At 39.0% G+C, this 18,188-nt stretch overlaps 1 protein-coding gene across 2 annotated transcripts; it reads right to left on the reverse strand.

Moving 5' to 3' along the window:
• Positions 1-9,979: 9,979 nt before the first annotated feature.
• Positions 9,980-17,302, reverse strand: angptl5 (angiopoietin-like 5). 2 transcript variants are annotated; one of them, XM_058078322.2, is made up of 8 exons: positions 16,431-17,302; positions 14,075-14,246; positions 13,894-13,997; positions 13,735-13,828; positions 12,349-12,452; positions 12,154-12,274; positions 10,931-11,116; positions 9,980-10,864 (listed from the first exon to the last, which is right to left on the reverse strand). In XM_058078322.2, the coding sequence occupies exons 1-8, from the start codon at positions 16,746-16,748 to the stop codon at positions 10,545-10,547; spliced, it is 1,419 nt and encodes a 472-aa protein (XP_057934305.2). In that variant the 5' UTR covers positions 16,749-17,302; the 3' UTR covers positions 9,980-10,544. The 2 variants fall into 2 exon arrangements, with proteins under 2 accessions (XP_057934305.2, XP_057934304.2); XM_058078321.2 differs by lacking the exon at positions 16,431-17,302 and adding an exon at positions 15,352-15,718.
• Positions 17,303-18,188: the final 886 nt, after the last annotated feature.

The raw sequence follows: 18,188 nt of genomic DNA on the forward strand, positions 1-18,188 counted from the left end.
TTCAAATGTACTTCTTCCCTGAGATCATATTTCTCCTCTCTTGTAGAGAAGTATTGGATGACATTTTTAACTAATTGGTTATTTTTAGCCTTATGCATTATTTTAGCTGTTTGAAGATGAACTATATCAGCAAGTTGAAGTATTTGTGATTTTAGAAATAAGGAGTTAGTATGTTCTCTGTAGGCGGCATTATGAATTATCCTTACTGACCTTACTGACCTTCAGTACATTTAGCGAGTGAAGATTGCTTTTATAGTTATTAGCCCATATTTCCACACAATAAGTAAGATATGGTAGAACTTTTTTGTTTGTTTGTTTACATCACTATATTGAATATTTAGTGAGATTTAATATTTGTTAAAGCTGGATTTGCTAATATTGCTAAAAGATCTTGTGTGATGACATTTCTGGTTTGGAGGAAAGTGGTATGATGACAACAGGGCAGCCAGAAGCCAATCAGACTGTGAGCTATTGCGTGGCTACTATGGATGATAATACTGTAATATAGAAGTGGAAGTGTTGCAAGACATCATGCATTTATTCACTCACACAAGAATCTGCCGGACAGGCGCGCGGAATTGAGCTCCATCTCCGGAAAAGCTGTAAAAACCCCTCCACAATGCAACCCAACCTCTATAAAATAATCCAAAACCCAGCAAAAGTAGAAAAATAGAGCAAAAGTAATTTAACTAGAAAAAGCTCAAATAGATTGATAGTAATAACAAATTTTTGTCTGTACGTATGTTGCATGTTCTCCCCGTGCATGCGTGGTTTTTTCCGGGTACTCCGGTTTCCTCCCACATTCCAAAAACATGCTAGGTTAATTGGCCACTCCAAATTGTCCATAGGTATGAATGAGTGTGAATGGTTGTTTGTCTATATGTGCCCTGTGATTGGCTGGCCACCAGTCCAGGGTGTACCCCGTCTCTCACCCGAAGACAGCTGGAGCCTATCCCAGCTGTCACCCCCACGACCCTCATGAGGATAAGCGGTAGAAAATGAATGAATGAATGAACAATGTTATTTTAAAAAAATACATTAATGTGAGCAATTCTGTTTCCAAATTTAAAGTACAAAATAATAATGATAATTTTCCTATTTTTAGCCTTAAGTGGTCCACACAGGTGCATGGGCACCCGCAGGCATCGCGTTGGTGACCCCTGGTCTACACGGTCTATTTGTACTTATATATATACTGTACTCTATTTGTACAGTATTTGACTGCTAGTACATACAACATTATTGCACTACCGCAGGGGCAGCAGCCCAAGCTGGGAGACACTGACTTCCTTTTCTTCATCCACTTTGTCCGGGTCCTCCTGGCGGATCCCGAGGCCAGTTGAGACTTCTGCTAGGAGTCTTCTGGGCCGTCACCAGTTCGCGCCAAAGATTATCATTGGTGCAACTTGGCTCGAACCATTGCATTCCAGTGCATTCCAATGGGCAGATTGTTTGTGACATTTGTTTTCATTTGGTGGACACTTGGTGGACACTAAAATCGGCGCTCGAATTGCATCAAGCGCGACAAAGATTTTCAACATTTTGAAATTTTCTTGTCGCCAAACTCAAATTTTGGCGCCGTTACGGGCCACCACGAGCCAGTTGGGAGGCAGTTTGAGCCACTGCACGCCACTAGGCACCTTATTGATGACACTAGGCACCACAGCAAAGTGCATTGGCGCCAACTGGCGCCAACTGGCACCAACTGGCGCCTTTGGGCTTAGCTATCTTGATTGATCTCACAGTACTTAAACTCCTCCACTTGGGGCAGGCGTATTGGCGTATGGATACATTTTTTTTAGGTTATTACAATTTGTAGTCAACTATGGATGCAGTTTTTTAAGATGTGCAGAAGTTTTAACAAAAAATGGGCCCAAATTGTTATTCGAAAAACACACACATAAGAAAATCCATCTCTAGAGATGTTCAATACACGTTATTGTTATATAGTTATTGCTCATACTCTTACCAGGGCCTTTTGGCATGGGCGGGACCCCCTCATAAATGTGACTCTTCCATTAACAGGATCTTCCTTTCTGGTCCTTTCTTTTCACCCTTTCTCACTATTTCTATGTTGGTCACATGACACCTATTAAATCAGCGCCTTATCTGGCTTAAATTAGAGAGACATGTCCACTCCCCCACGGCTTCATCGGCCATGAATATTAAAGCAAAGTGGCAAGGTTACACACCATGGAGCGAAGAAGAAGAAATGGAGGCTGGAGGAGGAAGAAACATGAAAGACAAAGATGAAAAGTCCTTATTAATGAATATCTACGCCAAGCTTGTAATCATTTTGTTCACATGTAAAACAGGCATGGATAATTAAATTCCAGCATGGCAGGGATGGGGAAACGTTCACAAGAAGGCTTGATGAAGAGGAAGACCACTTTGTGTCAAAAGCTGCAAAAAATATAACTTGCTTGTCTTATTGTTTGAGTTTTGTTCATTTCTTACAGCGGGGGTGTCCAAAGTCTATATATTACTCATTCATTCATTCATTTTCTACCGCTTTTCTTCATGAAGGTCGCAGGCGTGCTGGAGCCTATCCCAGCTGTCCTCGGGCAAGAGGTGGGGTACACCCCGGACTGGTTGCCAAGCAATCACGGGGCACATATAGATTTTTGGACCGGAGAAACCGGAGAACCAGAGATGCCCGGGAGTGGACTCAAACTCGGGTCTCCTAGTTGTGTGGCCTGCGCGCTAACCACTCTCCACCGTGCAGCCTGTATATAGTATTATAATATATATAATAAATAATATTTAATATATATTAATATATATATATATAATATTTATTATATATATAGTATTATACTTTACAAGAAAAACATTGAAATAGTTGAGATATTTATTTCAATAAACTACAGAAAAAATTGGGGGAAAAAATATTTTACAAGAATAAAGTCAAAGGTTTTTTTTAATAATTTTTTTAGGTTGAAAATTTGGTTAGGAAAAATGTTTCAAGGTTCAAACCTCGCTCCCTCACTTTATGACTTTTTTAAAAATGTACAAGTCATATGTACATTTAGGAGGTGCACAATAATTATAATAAATAATAAATAATTAAATAAATAAATAAAAATCATTAATTAATATGAGTAATTCTGACATCAAACCAATAAATCCGATTTAAAAATAGCTCCAATAACAGATGATTTTAAGAACTACAAATGAAGAGATGACCTATCCTGTTGGTGTGTCTTACCGGGCTAAGGTGAGCAAATCAAGCACTCCTTTTCTGTGACATGCTGCAAACCTCCCTGAGCTCACTTATAAACAATCATGGCGTCAATCGTGTGGGACTTCTTCACCTCACCAGCCACCCGAAACGCCAGCATGGCCACGACCGTGTTTTAAAAGCCACCGCCAACAGCCGGTGGCATCTTCCGAGTCTGCGATGAGTTCACACCCGGGAGGAACGGAAGCACACAAGTGAAGGAAGGATGGATGGTGAGATTGACAGGCGGGTTGGTGCAGGTCGTCTCCATTGCTGGTTTTGAACTTCGCTTCTGGTTGTGAACTTTGACAGAGTGAGCAGACAAGATCGAGGGTACAAGTGGCCAAAATGAGAGGAGCCAGATGAGGAGGCTCGGGCGTAAGGTCAGGATGCCTGCAGGCCGCCTCACTTCGGGGGGGTGTTCAGGGTACGCCAGACCAGTAGGAGTCCTCGGGGACGAGCCCATGTCTCTCATCTGACCTGATCCTACACAAGCAGAAGAAGATGGATGGATGGATTCATTTATGTGAGCATAGACATGGTGTGAAATATCTAACATGAACCAGAAGCGTATTGTTTGATTGTGTGGAATATTGTGAGAAAGTCTCGAGAATGAAATTAAATCCCGACTCCTACTGGTCCCACTTAGCTTTCCTTTTCCCCACCTGATGGTGGACATGTCCAGACTATGAATGCCCCTCTTCTTATCTGACCATTAGGTCGAGATTCATGCATGCTCTCAGCTTGCTTGTTATCTTTCTCTTTTCACCTAGCTATGCTAAAATGGAGGTTTTGTATTCCAGACACAGGATAGCGGGCGCTCTTATCTTCTCTTGGGCCTTTGAAAAGGTTCTGATTCTGCATTAGAAAAAGGTGAAAGAGGTGACTTGCGGTGCTATGCTCGCGATCTTTTGGGGAGTTTTATTCAAGACAGTTAAGATCAAACCAATCTGTCCTTCCAATTATACTTGGGTGTCTCTGTCTGGACTTCCGTCGGTCCCGAATCCTAACTGTCGACTGTATCTGTCAGTCCTTATCTGTTCCTGCAATTCCACGTCTATTTTTACAAAGATCCTCTTCTGTATTCTTCTATCCAGGTATTGGTAGGTCAGTCCGTCCATCTGTCCATCTGTCATTCTGTCCTTTCGACTTCACTTGCATCTGTCAATTTGTCCTTTCAGATCAGTCGGTCCATCTGTCTTGTCTGGCCATCTGTCCTTACGCTGTTCAGTCATTCAGTACCGATCTGTCCATCGGTTCCTAATCCGAACTGTCTACTGTATCTGTCCGTCCTTGATCTGTTCCTGCAATTCCACGTCTATTTTTCCAAAGATCCTCTTCTTTATCCTTCTATCCAGGTATTGGTTGGTCAGTCTGTCCATCTGTCATTCTGTCCTTTCGATTTCACTTGTACCTGTCAATCTGTCCTTTCAGATCAGTCGGTCCATCTGTCTGTCTGGCCATCTGTCCTTACACTGTTCAGTCAGTCAGTCCCGATCTGTCCATCGGTCCCTAATCCTAACTGTCTACTGTATCTGTCCGTCCTTGATCTGTTCCTGCAATTCAACGTCTATTTTTCAAAGAACCTCTTCTTTATTCTTCTATCCAGGTATTGGTTGGTCAGTCCGTCCATCTGTCATTCTGTCTGTTTATCCTTCCATTCTTATACCAGCCGTAAGTCTGGTCTTTCTTTGCTCTATCTGTCCATCTGTCATTCTGTCCTTTCGACTTCACTTGCATCTGTCAACCTGTCCTTTCAGATCAGTCGGTCCATCTGTCTCTCTGGCCATCTGTCCTTTTCACTGTTCAGTCACCCGGTACCGATCTGTCCATCGGTCCCTAATCCTAACTGTCTACTGTATCTGTCCGTCCTTGATCTGTTCCTGCAATTCCACGTCTATTTTTCCAAAGATCCTCTTCTTTATTCTTTTATCCAGGTATTGGTTGATCAGTCCGTCCATCCAGCTATCCTTCCACTGATTGACCATTCTGTCTGTTTATCCTTTCATTCTTATATCAGCCGTAAGTCTGGTCTTTCTTTGCTCTGGTCTTTCTGTCCATCTGTCATTCTGTCCTTTCGACTTCACTTGTATCTATCAATCTGTCTGTCTGGCCATCTATCCTGCCACTGTTCAGTCAAGTCAGTCCCGATCGGTCATGTCTGTCCGTCCATCCATCTGTCCATCCTTCCAATGTTACTTCCATCTTTCCACGTATCCTTTAATCTATATCTATAGTTTCTTCCCTCAATTTCTGTCCATCCGTTTCACTATTCTTCCAAATACACTTCCATCTTTCCATTAATCAATCCTTCCATCAGCCGGTCCCTTTCTCTATCTGTTTATCTATCTACCTGTCTATCCTTTCATTGAAAGGCCCCAAAAAAAGTGACAAAGTGGTTCTTCCTACTGCCTGAACCGTTCGTGTGGCAACACCTCAACTTTTAACAGTTCGGGGGTGAATTACTATATGTATGACCTAACCCCCCCCAGCACTACACAGTCTAGAAAACAAAGGCAATGAAAAACCGTGACTTTAGTTGAACTTCATTCTACTATTGAACAGTACACTCAGTATTTTTAATTAATCCACCAAAGTCCTCATCTTCTGTATCTGAATTGAACAGCTGGGCAATTTGGCCATCAAACATGTCGGGTTCCCTCTCATCATTGTCGGTGTCAGTCTCTTTGCCAGGTCCAGCATTGGTGACGGCTTTCACCACAGCTCGGCATTCCTCCCGGAATGATGGCAACCTCCCAATTTATTTGCTTCCCAGAGGCGCAGAGGGCGATAAGCGTACATACTGTACGTATTATGTCATGTTCTCTGATCGGTTTATCGCTGCCAGGGTACGTATTGTCTGTGAATTGATCTGTCCATCCATCCTTTCATTTATCCTATAACCAATCCATCTATCTGTCCATTATCCATCCATCAGTCCACCATGAATTATTCTTCAACTTATACGTCTTTTGATTATTCGTCTATCTATCCTTGGGATTACAAGATTCAATTTTCCAATATAAATTTCCATTCGTCTTTCCATCTATTTAGAGTATTTATCTGGTGTATGCGACTATAAACTAAATAAACGCTGGTGTCATCTTCATGGAAGATTAACGATTGTGAGCATCTCTGCCGTGTTCATCCCCAAAATGTCATCTGTGCCGTTCTTTGGGTGTACGAAGCGACCCCTCCTTCCTTTCCACATTTATGATATATCTTGTAAAGCAGAAAGCTGCTTCTTGTTTGCAGGAGGGAAAGCAGATGAAAGGTGTGAAAGTGGTGCCAAGAAAGTGTCATGGCTGCCAGGGAGAGATGCCACGCCAACCCCATGTCGCCTCTCGCAACAACGCAGTTGTGTGCCTGTCAGCATCGTCTTGGTTTACAATGTTACTTCCTGTCTCCAAAGGAATAAGCCAACGTATCGATTAATAACGATTATTTTCCACACCCTTAGTGTGCACACACGTACACTCAGTTCAAATGTGTAAATAGTAAATAGTTCATGGTGTTATATTTGTGAAAAATAAATATATATAGCTAAAGTTGGGTCCAATTTAAAGTTATGTATCTTTTCACAAAAAGCCGTTTCTGTAGAGAACTGATACTTTGCTGAAACTTACATACGTAAGTATGTTCTACTGCTGATCACTGAAGAAAATAGTTGTAACAAAAGATGTGTGACTTGAAAAATCTGTCAAAATCAGCAAAAATGGCCGCCACCCATAGGGACGGCTTTTGAAAAAAAGGGGGTGAATGACTGAATATTATTATTAATGACTCAACTGTTGAAAAACCACTATAGAGAGAGTATACATTGTTTGACTGTGATACAGCAATGTTTTTTAGTTAGCCTCATCATGTACCAAGTAATGTATTTGGTTTCATCCATCTGAGGTATCGGAAACAGGAGGGGGGTGGGGGGGGTACTTTGAAATGAAACATGCATTAAAGCGTAGCTCTTGGTGCCTGCAGCCATGCCAGCAGCATCTGTGCTTGAAGCCAAATGCTAATGCTAACGCCGTGTAAGAAAGAAAGTAAAACTGTTTGGCATGTAAAATAAGCCACATTTCAGAGTGTATTCACATATTACATCATGACTCAACTGCAGAGAGCATTAGGAACTTTAGAAGTAAGGCATTTAATAGAGAGGAGGCCATTATTTTAACAAATGCATTTTTTATAAATTTACAAAAATGTCATATTTTCTTAAGTATTAACAAAAAATATTTGAAAAATAAAATAATAAATTAAAATAATTAAAATAAATAAAAAAATAATAAAAAAATGTTTAAGTAATTAGGGAAATGTTACGTCAGACCTTAACGCCGCATGATGACGAGGGATGCTCCGATCAATATTGGCCGATTTCCATGAAAAGCGGCATATTGGCATATGTTGATTCTTTCTTTATAATATATATTGGCATTAGAGTCAGACCTTCCAGGCCATCTTAATGACGCTAACCAATGTTCCCCAGTGCAGTATATTACATCCCGATATATTTCAAATATACAATAGAGTATCATTATTGGAGCCATATTGAACAGTTGTCATTTTGACACGTTTGAATTTTTAACAACACAATCAGTCAAATCACAATAAATCTACAGACTATATTCTGTATTTATTTTTACGGCAGAATTAAGGCCATATTGGAAGAAAAAAAATGATATTTCAGGAATAAAGTCAGAAATTTGCATAATTTTACACATTTATTCTCATACATGTATACGTTTTTTTCTCGTAAATTTACAACATTATTGGCGTAAATATGACTTTATTCTCAAAATGGGTCATTTTTCTCATGCTCTGTGTTAAAAACAAATTAAAATTATTAAAATTAAAATGAAAATATTTAATTATTTAATTATTATTGTGATTTAACACTGTCACAAAACTGACTGTGTTCATAAAAATGAGCATCAACTCAAATTTAAAACAGCACAACATCAACAATTGGCAAATGTGGGTCTGCAGTGTGCTGGGCCCCGTTTCACGAAGCAGGTTTAGTGAAAACTCGGAGTATGTTAACCCTGAAATGAGGGAAACTCTGAGTTTTCCGTTTCACAAAGGGAGGTAAGTCAAACCAGAGACAGAGGAGTAACTCCAGCCTGTTTCACAGAGAGAGGTAACATAACCTGGGTGTCAGTTACTATAGCAACAGACTCTGTGAACATAACCTGGTCGGGACCGGGTTTTCTTCAATGAACCTCGAGTTTCTTTCTGTCTCCGCCCTCTTACGCTACACACGGTGTGATTCATTCATTGTCGCGCGTGTTTAAAGCCAGTTTGGTCGTTTTTCTTCAAGGTGTGCTGTGTGTCGCATTGTTTTTTGAACCATGGCATGTCCGTTTGTAGAAGACCCTGTAGACAAAGAGGCACTACTACTCAGAAGAGAGCTCCGCATTCGTAGGGAAGTTATCCACAGGCCGAGATTGGACACGCTATCATTTCCAGATAATTTTCTTTTCGAACGGTACCGCTTCACTTCACCATCCATCACTTACATCCATAATCTCATCCGTCAGGACATTCAAAACATCACCAACCGTGGACGTCCACTGTCATCCACCCAGATTCTGTGTGTTGCTCTTCGGTTTTTTGCCAACGGAAGTTTTTTATATAATATAGGTGATGCAGAAAACATTAGCAAGGCCACCGTCTGCAGAGCTGTGAGAAAAGTGTCCCTAGCACTAAAAAGACGAATCAACTCCCCCGTTGTGTTCCCGGGACATAAACCCGTGGGGGTCATCAAGGAGGAATTCCACAGAATTGCAGGTGAATGTAGAAATCAGTTAAAATGTATGATTATAAATCATATTCAGTTAATGACATGGTGCTGCAACTTCACACTGGGATTTGTCATTTTAATTTCTTTTAGGATTCCCTGGTGTGATAGGGTGCGTCGATGGGATGCACATTCCCATCGTTGCTCCTTCAGAAAATGAAGGAGACTATGTGAACAGAAAATCCATTCACAGCATCAATGTGCAGGTAGATTGAATGTCAGACTGCATCAAACTGCAAAAACTCAAAATCATACCAACAATATTTGTCTTATTTCTCGTCCAAATGTCTAATTTCTGATCAAAACGAATCACACCAAATTGTTTTTAGACAATGTTCACGTTTCAAGCACATTTCACTTAAAAAAATAATTTGAAAAATCTGTCAGTGGAGCAAGTTTGTTATTTCTACTTATTTCAATTGAAAATGTGCGTGAAACAAGTGAAAATTGCCTGAAAACCAGTTACTTTTTATGTGGTGTCTTAAGTGTAAAGACATTTGATGAGAAATGTAGACCAACTACATGGTCACCCATGGTGAATCGAGGGAACGGGGCTCCATTGATGAGGGCTTTTTAAAGTCGTGGTGCACGCGCTTAACTCAGAGTGAACAAATTCTGTGTTGATTGAACCAAATGAAATCACCTGTTCTGAAACCCGTAACTCAGAGTTTCCTGTCTCAGAGTAGATCAACTCAGAGTTCAGGGTTAGACTCAGAGTTGGTTGAACCTGCTTCGTGAAACGGGGCCCTGTTCCCCTTTACTCCCATTGAAATGAGCAGGTAAACAGCACCCTCTGCTGGAAGATGTGCTCCCTACACCACCTTTTCTTACGTGGATGAAAGGTTTCCAACTATTTAGGCTATTTTCTTGCACATTTTCCTCTCTTAATGATAATTTTTATGCCCATAATGTTTACTCTCATAACATTTGATCTTTTTCCCAACCTAATAAAAAAAACTACAACTTTATTTGTCGGGTTTTTTTACTTAAGGAAAACATCCTTTTTATTTATTGAATTAAATGATATTATTTTTTTCTCATGGTATTTAGAGTTTTTGTGTAAAAAAAATGTAACCTTTTTTATATTATATTTACATTATATTACATATTTTTTCTTGTCAAATTTTGACTTTATGCCCATAATATTTTGATTTTTCTCATTGACTCTACTGTCTTCTCACACTACATTTTTTTTAATTTATTTACTTTAGTTTTACATTATTATAATTTTTCTCGTTAGATTGCAACTTTTTTGTTGGAATATTTTTTACTTTATTCATGTAAAATTAGCACTGATTGTTTACAGATTTTTCATTTTTTATTTTTATTAAATTTATTATATATTTTTTATTATATTATATTTTGGGCCACTCCTCCTTAGCTTGTCCATCAATATTGAATCTTTGTATGATGGAGACATTTCTCTTCCCGATGCCATAAAGGCATGCTTGGAGGAGTTTGGTGTGGAAGAAGCAGACTCTCCAACAAGATGGTGAAGTTTTATGACAAAAAAGGTAAATAGTTTTTTTTTTAGTTATTAGTTGGCATCCTCCTGATCTTCATGGTCACAGACTTAATGGCTCGGGCCACCCCGTTGTGCATCCAGGTGTCCCACAGGATGCCCGTCCGAGGTCCCCGATCCTGCTGGCCGTCCCCGGGAGAGCCGTTGAGGTTGGCCAGGCCGCACCCATTGAACCACCACCCCGTGTGGTCGTGCCGGGCACTGCAGCTCTCCACCGTGACCCCCCCCAGTGAGCAGGAGGGGTTGCAGCCGTCGTTGTCCACGTCTGAGGCGCTGAACGGGGCCGTGTCCTGGTTCTGGTCCTGGTCGTATCCACGGAAGGCGTCACCTGCAAACGCAAGCATGCGGATGGACGTGGAAGGGATCGGTCAGGTCATCGGGGGGCGTGGCTTACCTGCACTGCCCGCGTATCTTCCCAGGTGGATGCTGAAGAAGCTGGTTTCGTTGTCCAGGCGGAAGTCGTCGTAGGACGCGTACGAGGCGACGTCATCGTGCGACACAAGAGCGACGAGGAGCTGGAACCGCGTCTCCTTCTGGTTCACGATGTTGAAAACCTTCTTCAGGCCCAACCAGTGCTCACCTGGACACACAGCCGCTCCTCTTATTGGTCTTGGACGTCAGGGGTGTCCAAAGTGTGGCCCGGGAGCCATTTGTGGGACGCGTTTGTTTTTGGTTGGACTAATTTTAGGAAAAAAAAACTCAAGGATCGAGAAAAAAAGACATTAGCATATTATGAAGAAAAAGTATATTATTTTTAGTAGCAGAAAGTACAAAATATTAAAGAAAGATCATACTTTTTGAAAGTTGCCTTATCACCATAAACAAAGTTTAACAAGAAAATGAGGTTGCAGAAAGAGACGTGTTAAAAAAAATAGAATTATTATTATATTATATTATATCATTTTATAAACTGCAGCAGAAATGACAAAAAGTACTTTATTTTTACCAGAATAAAATCGAAATATTAATTATTATGAGTACTAGTATTATAAGTTAAAGGAAAGTAGTAGTAGTAGCGAAGCGTTGAAATCAAAACACTGAAAAAAAATCACAATTTTGCCAGAACAAACTCCTAATATTATGAGGCAAAATAATGTTTTATTTGTCATATTTGTATTTTTATTATTGCTTCATAATAAATAATAAATGTTATTATATTATTTAATAATATTATATTTTACATGTATAGCATAATATTAAAGAAAATTTTTATTAATATTAAAGAAAAATATGTCATTTTTCTAAATGTAATATTATGAGAAGCATAGAAAAATGGGAAAATCGTAACTAAATATTAAAAAATTAAGTCAAAATATTATGGACATGAAGGTAGAATTAGGGATGTCCCATAATAATTATCAGCAAAAAATGTGATATCGTTTGATATCGGTATCAGACTTTTTCCGGATCATAAAAAACGATATACATTTTTTTTTTCTTGAAATACATATGCAGGAACTTCTTAGCTTCATTTTTCTTTAAGTGGCCCCCACTGGAGAAAGGTTTGGACACCCCCTTTGTCCCATCTGGTCTTGTCCAGTACTGTCTCCTCAAATCCTGTCTAGGATTGTCACGTCTAGTCATATTTAAAAGACAAAATAAAAATAAAACCCCCACCTGCAAGATGTCCGAAGCCGTTAACGTAGTCCGCCCAGGGTCGTCGAAAGTCCGTCAGGCCTTCAGTCCTCCGCTGCATCACCGTCCATCCCTCGTCCATGTAGTCCATCTCACAGAAGACCTTTGGGCAGGGCAGGTGAGGGGGTGGTGAGGGGGGCAATGGTGGCATTTCCTGCCAACTTGGAGAAGCCTTACCTCGAAGGACGAGTCAGAGTCATCCGGGTGGATGATGTAAGTCCCGCTGGGAATCTTGGGGACGACGGACATCAGACTGTCCTTGATGTCGCTGCAGTCCCGTCCTCAACAAATCACATTTGACATGCATTCACTCATGGCGCTTGCCTTAAATCAGGGGTGTCCAATCCTTTCTCCGGGGGGGGTCACATGGTCCTTCCAGTATAAATTACAGTAGATCCAGTATAATCTCAGCTTTGTTATGTCTTATACCTGTCAACTCTTTACTCTTTTTCTATCCTTTATTTTTATTTTCCAAATATTTTTTATATATGTAAATATATATATATATATATTTAATATTTTTTATTTTCTTCTTCTAGTATTATGACTTATTCTTAGAATATTTTGATTTTAAGTTCAGAATATTCGAAATTTTTCCTCAACCAAATTTTCCACTACTTTATTCTTTGTTGTTTTTCTTGTTTTTTAACTACAGTACAGTATATGTTACTGACAAGACAATATTTTTCCTCTAAATTGTCATCAAATGTCAACTTTTTCTCCTTAGAATATGATTTATTTTGATATTATTTGGGGATAGGCTCCAGCATACCCCCACCCTATTGAGGATAAGCGACATAGAGTTGTCAGTTGTCTAAATATTTTGGACTTTATTCCCAAAAATAACAAATTGATTTCATTTTCTTTGTTTCTCGCAATTTTATGACATTCAAAAAATTTATTTTTTAAATAATTCAACTCTGTGATATTAAAATTTGTATTTTTATATTTTATTATTTATTATTGCATTATTTTATTATATTTTTTATTTTTTATTTTTTATTTTTTATTTTTTATTTTTTATTTTTTATTTTTTATTTTTTATTTTTTATTTTTTATTTTTTATTTTTTATTTTTTATTTTTTATTTTCCTTCATAAAATTGCAACTTTTTTATTTTTATTTTCTTAATTCTGGTCAAATTACAGCTGTGTTTTTTCCATTTCTGCTGTTTTTTTCTAAGAAGTTCAATGTTCTACATGTAAGTTTTCTCCTCATTATTATATTATATTCCTGTAACATTACAACTTTTCCCCTTTTTCTCTCATCATATAATTTTGAAAATAATGACATCTTTTTTTAATATTTCAACTTTATGCTACTGAAATGATGTTTTTTCTAGTTAATTTAGAGCTGTGTTAATTTAATATTTTCTTTTTTTAATTTTTGCTGTTACGGCTTTTTTATTACTTTTTTTGTAAAATTCTATTTTTAAACAGCGGCAGGCCCCAAATTCCCCCCCAGGCTGCACTTTGGACACCTCTGTTTTAAATGCATGTCTTTGCATGGGATATGGCGCCGCCCTGCAAGTCAGAGTGGTCACTGCATGCTGAATTTGTGTTACCGTGTGACAGAGGGGGTTTGACGGCGTACATCTCAGCGTTGCTCCTCTGCACCTCCATGCTGAGCGCTTGCACTCTGTTCATGACCTCTGACACCTTCGGTGACATCATCAGTGTTTGTGGGGGACGAGGGGGGGCGGACTTTCCTGTCCTGGTCTTACCTGGCTGGTGAGGACGTCCAGAGCTCGCTGCTGTTCCTCCATCCCGTCCCGCATCAGCTTTCTGGTGCTGCGGCCAAACGCCAGCAAAGACTGCTGCAACTGGCCTGCACACACACACACACACACACACACGCACAATGCTAGCAAAAAAGCAACGTAGTTTTTTGTTGTCTCTTTTTACCACAGATGGAATATTTCTCATCTCGCAGCAGCCTGACGGTGACGTCACAGGGGATGGAGCACGTGTCACGCCCTCCGACCCCTCCCCCCTCCCCTTGCTGGGGGATGACAGGCGCATGGGAGACGTCCTGGTGGACCTCGGCCTCTGATTGGTTGAGACCTTTAGTCGTGTTCTGGAAAAGACAACTCGTGTAACAACTCATGTAACCACTCTCTGCTGTTTTTGTCATTGAACTTGACTTTTTTCTTCCCGCCATCAGCTGGAACCCGCGTACCAGCTATGGGACTCGTGCTGCAGTTTGAGCACCGTTGGTAAGTGTCATTCATTATGTAAGTGATGCATGGTGACTTGTTGCTCGGTGGAATCCAAGCCTGATATGCTTCCTGACTTTTTTTTTTCAATGTTTAATTAATTGTTTCACCATTTAATAATAATAATAAAATAATAATAATAAAAATAATTACTTCAATGTGTCAATAAATCATGAAAATACCAGTTGATTGAAGATAAAAACATGTATCATTTTTTTCAATGTTTAATTAATTGTTTCACTATTTAATAATAATAATAATAATTTAATAATTTAATAATTATTATTTTATTATTCTTACTATTATTATTAGATCATCTTAATAACAATAATAATATTGTTGTTGCTGTTGCTTTCATTATCCATCCATCCGTTTTCTATGTCGCTTATCCTCATTAGGGCCGGAGAGCATGCTGGAGCCTATCCCAGCTGACATCGGGTCAGAGGCGGGGTACTTCCTGGACCCAGCCAATCACAGGCCACATATAGACAAACAACCATTCACACTCAAAATTTAGGAAAAATATTTACTACGATTATTATTTATTATTACAGATTATTTATGATAATCTGTCCAATATCAGCATAAAAATGCGATATTGGTTGATATCGGTATGGGACTTTTTTTCCCAATCAGGGTGACTCGGGTACTGGACAGTGCATGGGAAGTTTTCTACTTCCCCGTTTGTTATTGTAACAGAGTCAGGTATTAATGATTAATAATGCTGACATAATGAGTAGAAATATGGAGTGTTTATCATTAAAAAAACATACATCCATATAAAGCCTGCCAAGGTTAAATCCAAGAGTTATTTCCTAGGATGGATCCAATCGAAACAACACTAAAGTACAAGCGCCTTGATAACTTCTGACAGTGAGCGTTGTCACCTTTGCCTGTGCAGGTGTAAAACAGGTCGTTCAGGTGTCAGCGTTCCTAAGAGAACAGTGTAAAAAGCCAGCTACGTACCGTGGAGGACGGCAGACGAGGTAAATGCAGCAGGAGGAGGAGGAGGACAGCCGTCGTCCGCATGGTGTCTCGCTTGGATTGTTCCCAATTTCCACTTACGTCGTCTTTTCCACGTCCAGCTCACCTCCTCACGTCAAGATTATGTATCTCTTATGTCACGGCACCTCTTCTGCTTTCGCCCCCGACCCTCCTTTTTTTCCTCCTTGTAAATTCCCATGACGACGTTCCCTGGAAAGAGCAAAGCCTTCCAGTATACGGGACAATTTGAAGAAGCGAATGTGCTGATGTGGGACGCCATTGCCTTTCCTTTCATGCTCATGGAAAACAGATGTGGAAGGGAAACATGAACACGGTAGCCTCCTCCTCCTCCTCCTCCTCCTCCTCGTCCTCCTCCTGTCCTCCACACACAAGCTCTAATGCAAGGGTGTCCAAAGTCAGGCCTGGGGGCCATTTGTGGCCCATGTCTGTTTTTTATTGGCCCACAGCATATTATAAACATATAACTAATTATAATATTTTAGATTTTATGGGTTATTGGGTATATATATATACATACATATGTACATACATACATACATACATACATACATACATACATACATACATACATACATACATACATATATACATATATATATACATATATTTTTTTCTGGTTTTTATTGATTTTTTTTTACCAAAAAACAAATTTCTGACAAAAGTCTATATATATGTATATAATCTCTGACAAATGTATATATATTTTTTTTTACAAAAAATATCTTACAAATTTCATATATATATATATATATATATTATACATGTACATATATATAATCTCTGACAAATTTCATATATATATATTATATATACATATATATATAATCTCTGACAAATTTCATATATATATTATATATACATATATATATATATATATATAATCTCTGACAAATTTCATATGTATTTATATATATATATATATAAAATCGCTGACAAATTTCATATATATCTGAAGCCCCCCTAAAATGGGCCTAATGACGCCACTGGTACGTACATATGTACTGCTGTGTGTACGTTCCATTGACTAAATATGAGAATACCTTCATCTTTTGTTCGGAATCAGCTGCTATCACAAGGAACTGACAACACTTCCCCTCATTCATCCGTGGACACCACAAAGTCGGACGTGAGCGTCGACTGACTTGGATGGCGAAGCGTAGAATAATGGGTTGTTCCACTGCGGGAAACTGGACGGTCATTGGATACATGATGGGCTTTGTCCCGCCCATCTGAGGCCCGGCGTCAAGTGGGCTGGATGATCTGTGTGAGGCAGGAGCCCTCTTTGATTGACGGTGAAATGAACCAATCAGCAATATTAAGGTATAAAACTCCAACAGAACATTTTCCAAGATTTTCATTCCATTGTTCTAAACTGATCCAGAGACTCTACAGATTCCCAACAACTAAGTCTTTTTTTTTAACAAAAAGACAGTGTTGTTTTTGCCGATTCTCTTCTATCATTCTACAGTTTCTTTCCCTGACGAGCAGAGCCTCTCCTGCCGTCACTCACTCTCACGGCCGCCGGTTACACGGAAGCGGTGCGCAGCAGCTCCAGCTGCTAGCAAGCAGATACTCCAATCTGCCATGATGAGAATCAAATCCACATTGAGAGGAACCAGACTCCCGGATGTCTCCCCGGTGAGGCGTTCAGGGCACGTCCAACTGGTAACTTCCTTTTTGGGATTCTGTCGACGAACGGGGTCATTTAACGGGAAGCAGGCGGCGCATTCCAGTCAGCGCCCAGATGGAGACGGGCGGGGGAGCTGTGAGGCTTTACAGCTGTGGTCGCTCTTCGGAGGAATGTGCTGCAAAGCCTGCAGGGGACACCGCCTCGCGACCCCTGCGAGGCCCTGGACCCCCACAAGCACCGGGCCCCCCACATATGTCCTTTGTTACGTGCCTTAGCTTCTGACAAAACTGTTAGTTGGCAGTGAGTCCCGGCAGTTAGCGTAGCTTAGTTTAGTTAGCAGTGGGAGAAGCTTATCTAACTTTATTTTGTGTTGTTTTACATCAAATTTTGTTTTTTTTATTGTAAAATTTTCTGTATGCAACAAAAATATATGCTGATCATATTTTGAGTTTATCCATGGTAACATGTGACCTTTTTCATGTTAGAATACAATAATACTTTGACTTTATTCTCTTGAAAAACTGGAGTTTTTTTTTTCATTTTTTTATTGGAACATTAAAAAAATGTCTTGTAATATTTTGACTTTATTTGCATAAAAATCTGATTTTCCCCAAATTATCACTTAATTTTGTTTTGTTTGTTTCACCTAATAGTATGTATTTAAACATTTATTGTGACTATGCTAATAATATATTTCTTCTAATATAATTTTTTTCATTTTTGCTCATACTGATTTTTTATTGGAACATTCCTTTTGTATTTTTTTTCTTGTAATATTTTGACTTTATTTGCATAAAAAACTGATTTCCTCAAAATTACCACTGAATTTTGTTTTGTTTGTTTCATCTAATATTATGTATTTAAACGTTTATTGCGACTATGCTCGTAATATATTTCTTCTAATAATATCATTTTTTTCTTTTTTTGCTTTTACTGATTTTTTATTGGAACATTCCTTTTGTAATTATTTTTCTTGGAATATTTTGACTTTATTTGCATAATAAACAGATTTCCCCAAAATTACCCCTAATTTTGTTTTGTTTGTTTCACCGAATATTATGTATTTAAACATTTATTGCAACTATGCTAATAATATATTTCTTCCTATATATTTTTTTTCACTTTTGCTCTTACTGATTTTTTATTGGAACATTCCTTTTGTACATTT

Source organism: Doryrhamphus excisus, linkage group LG1 (assembly GCF_037039965.1).
Source record: "Doryrhamphus excisus strain RoL-2023G ecotype Guam linkage group LG1, RoL_Dexc_Guam_v1.1, whole genome shotgun sequence".
Classification (NCBI taxonomy): Eukaryota; Metazoa; Chordata; class Actinopteri; order Syngnathiformes; family Syngnathidae; genus Doryrhamphus; species Doryrhamphus excisus.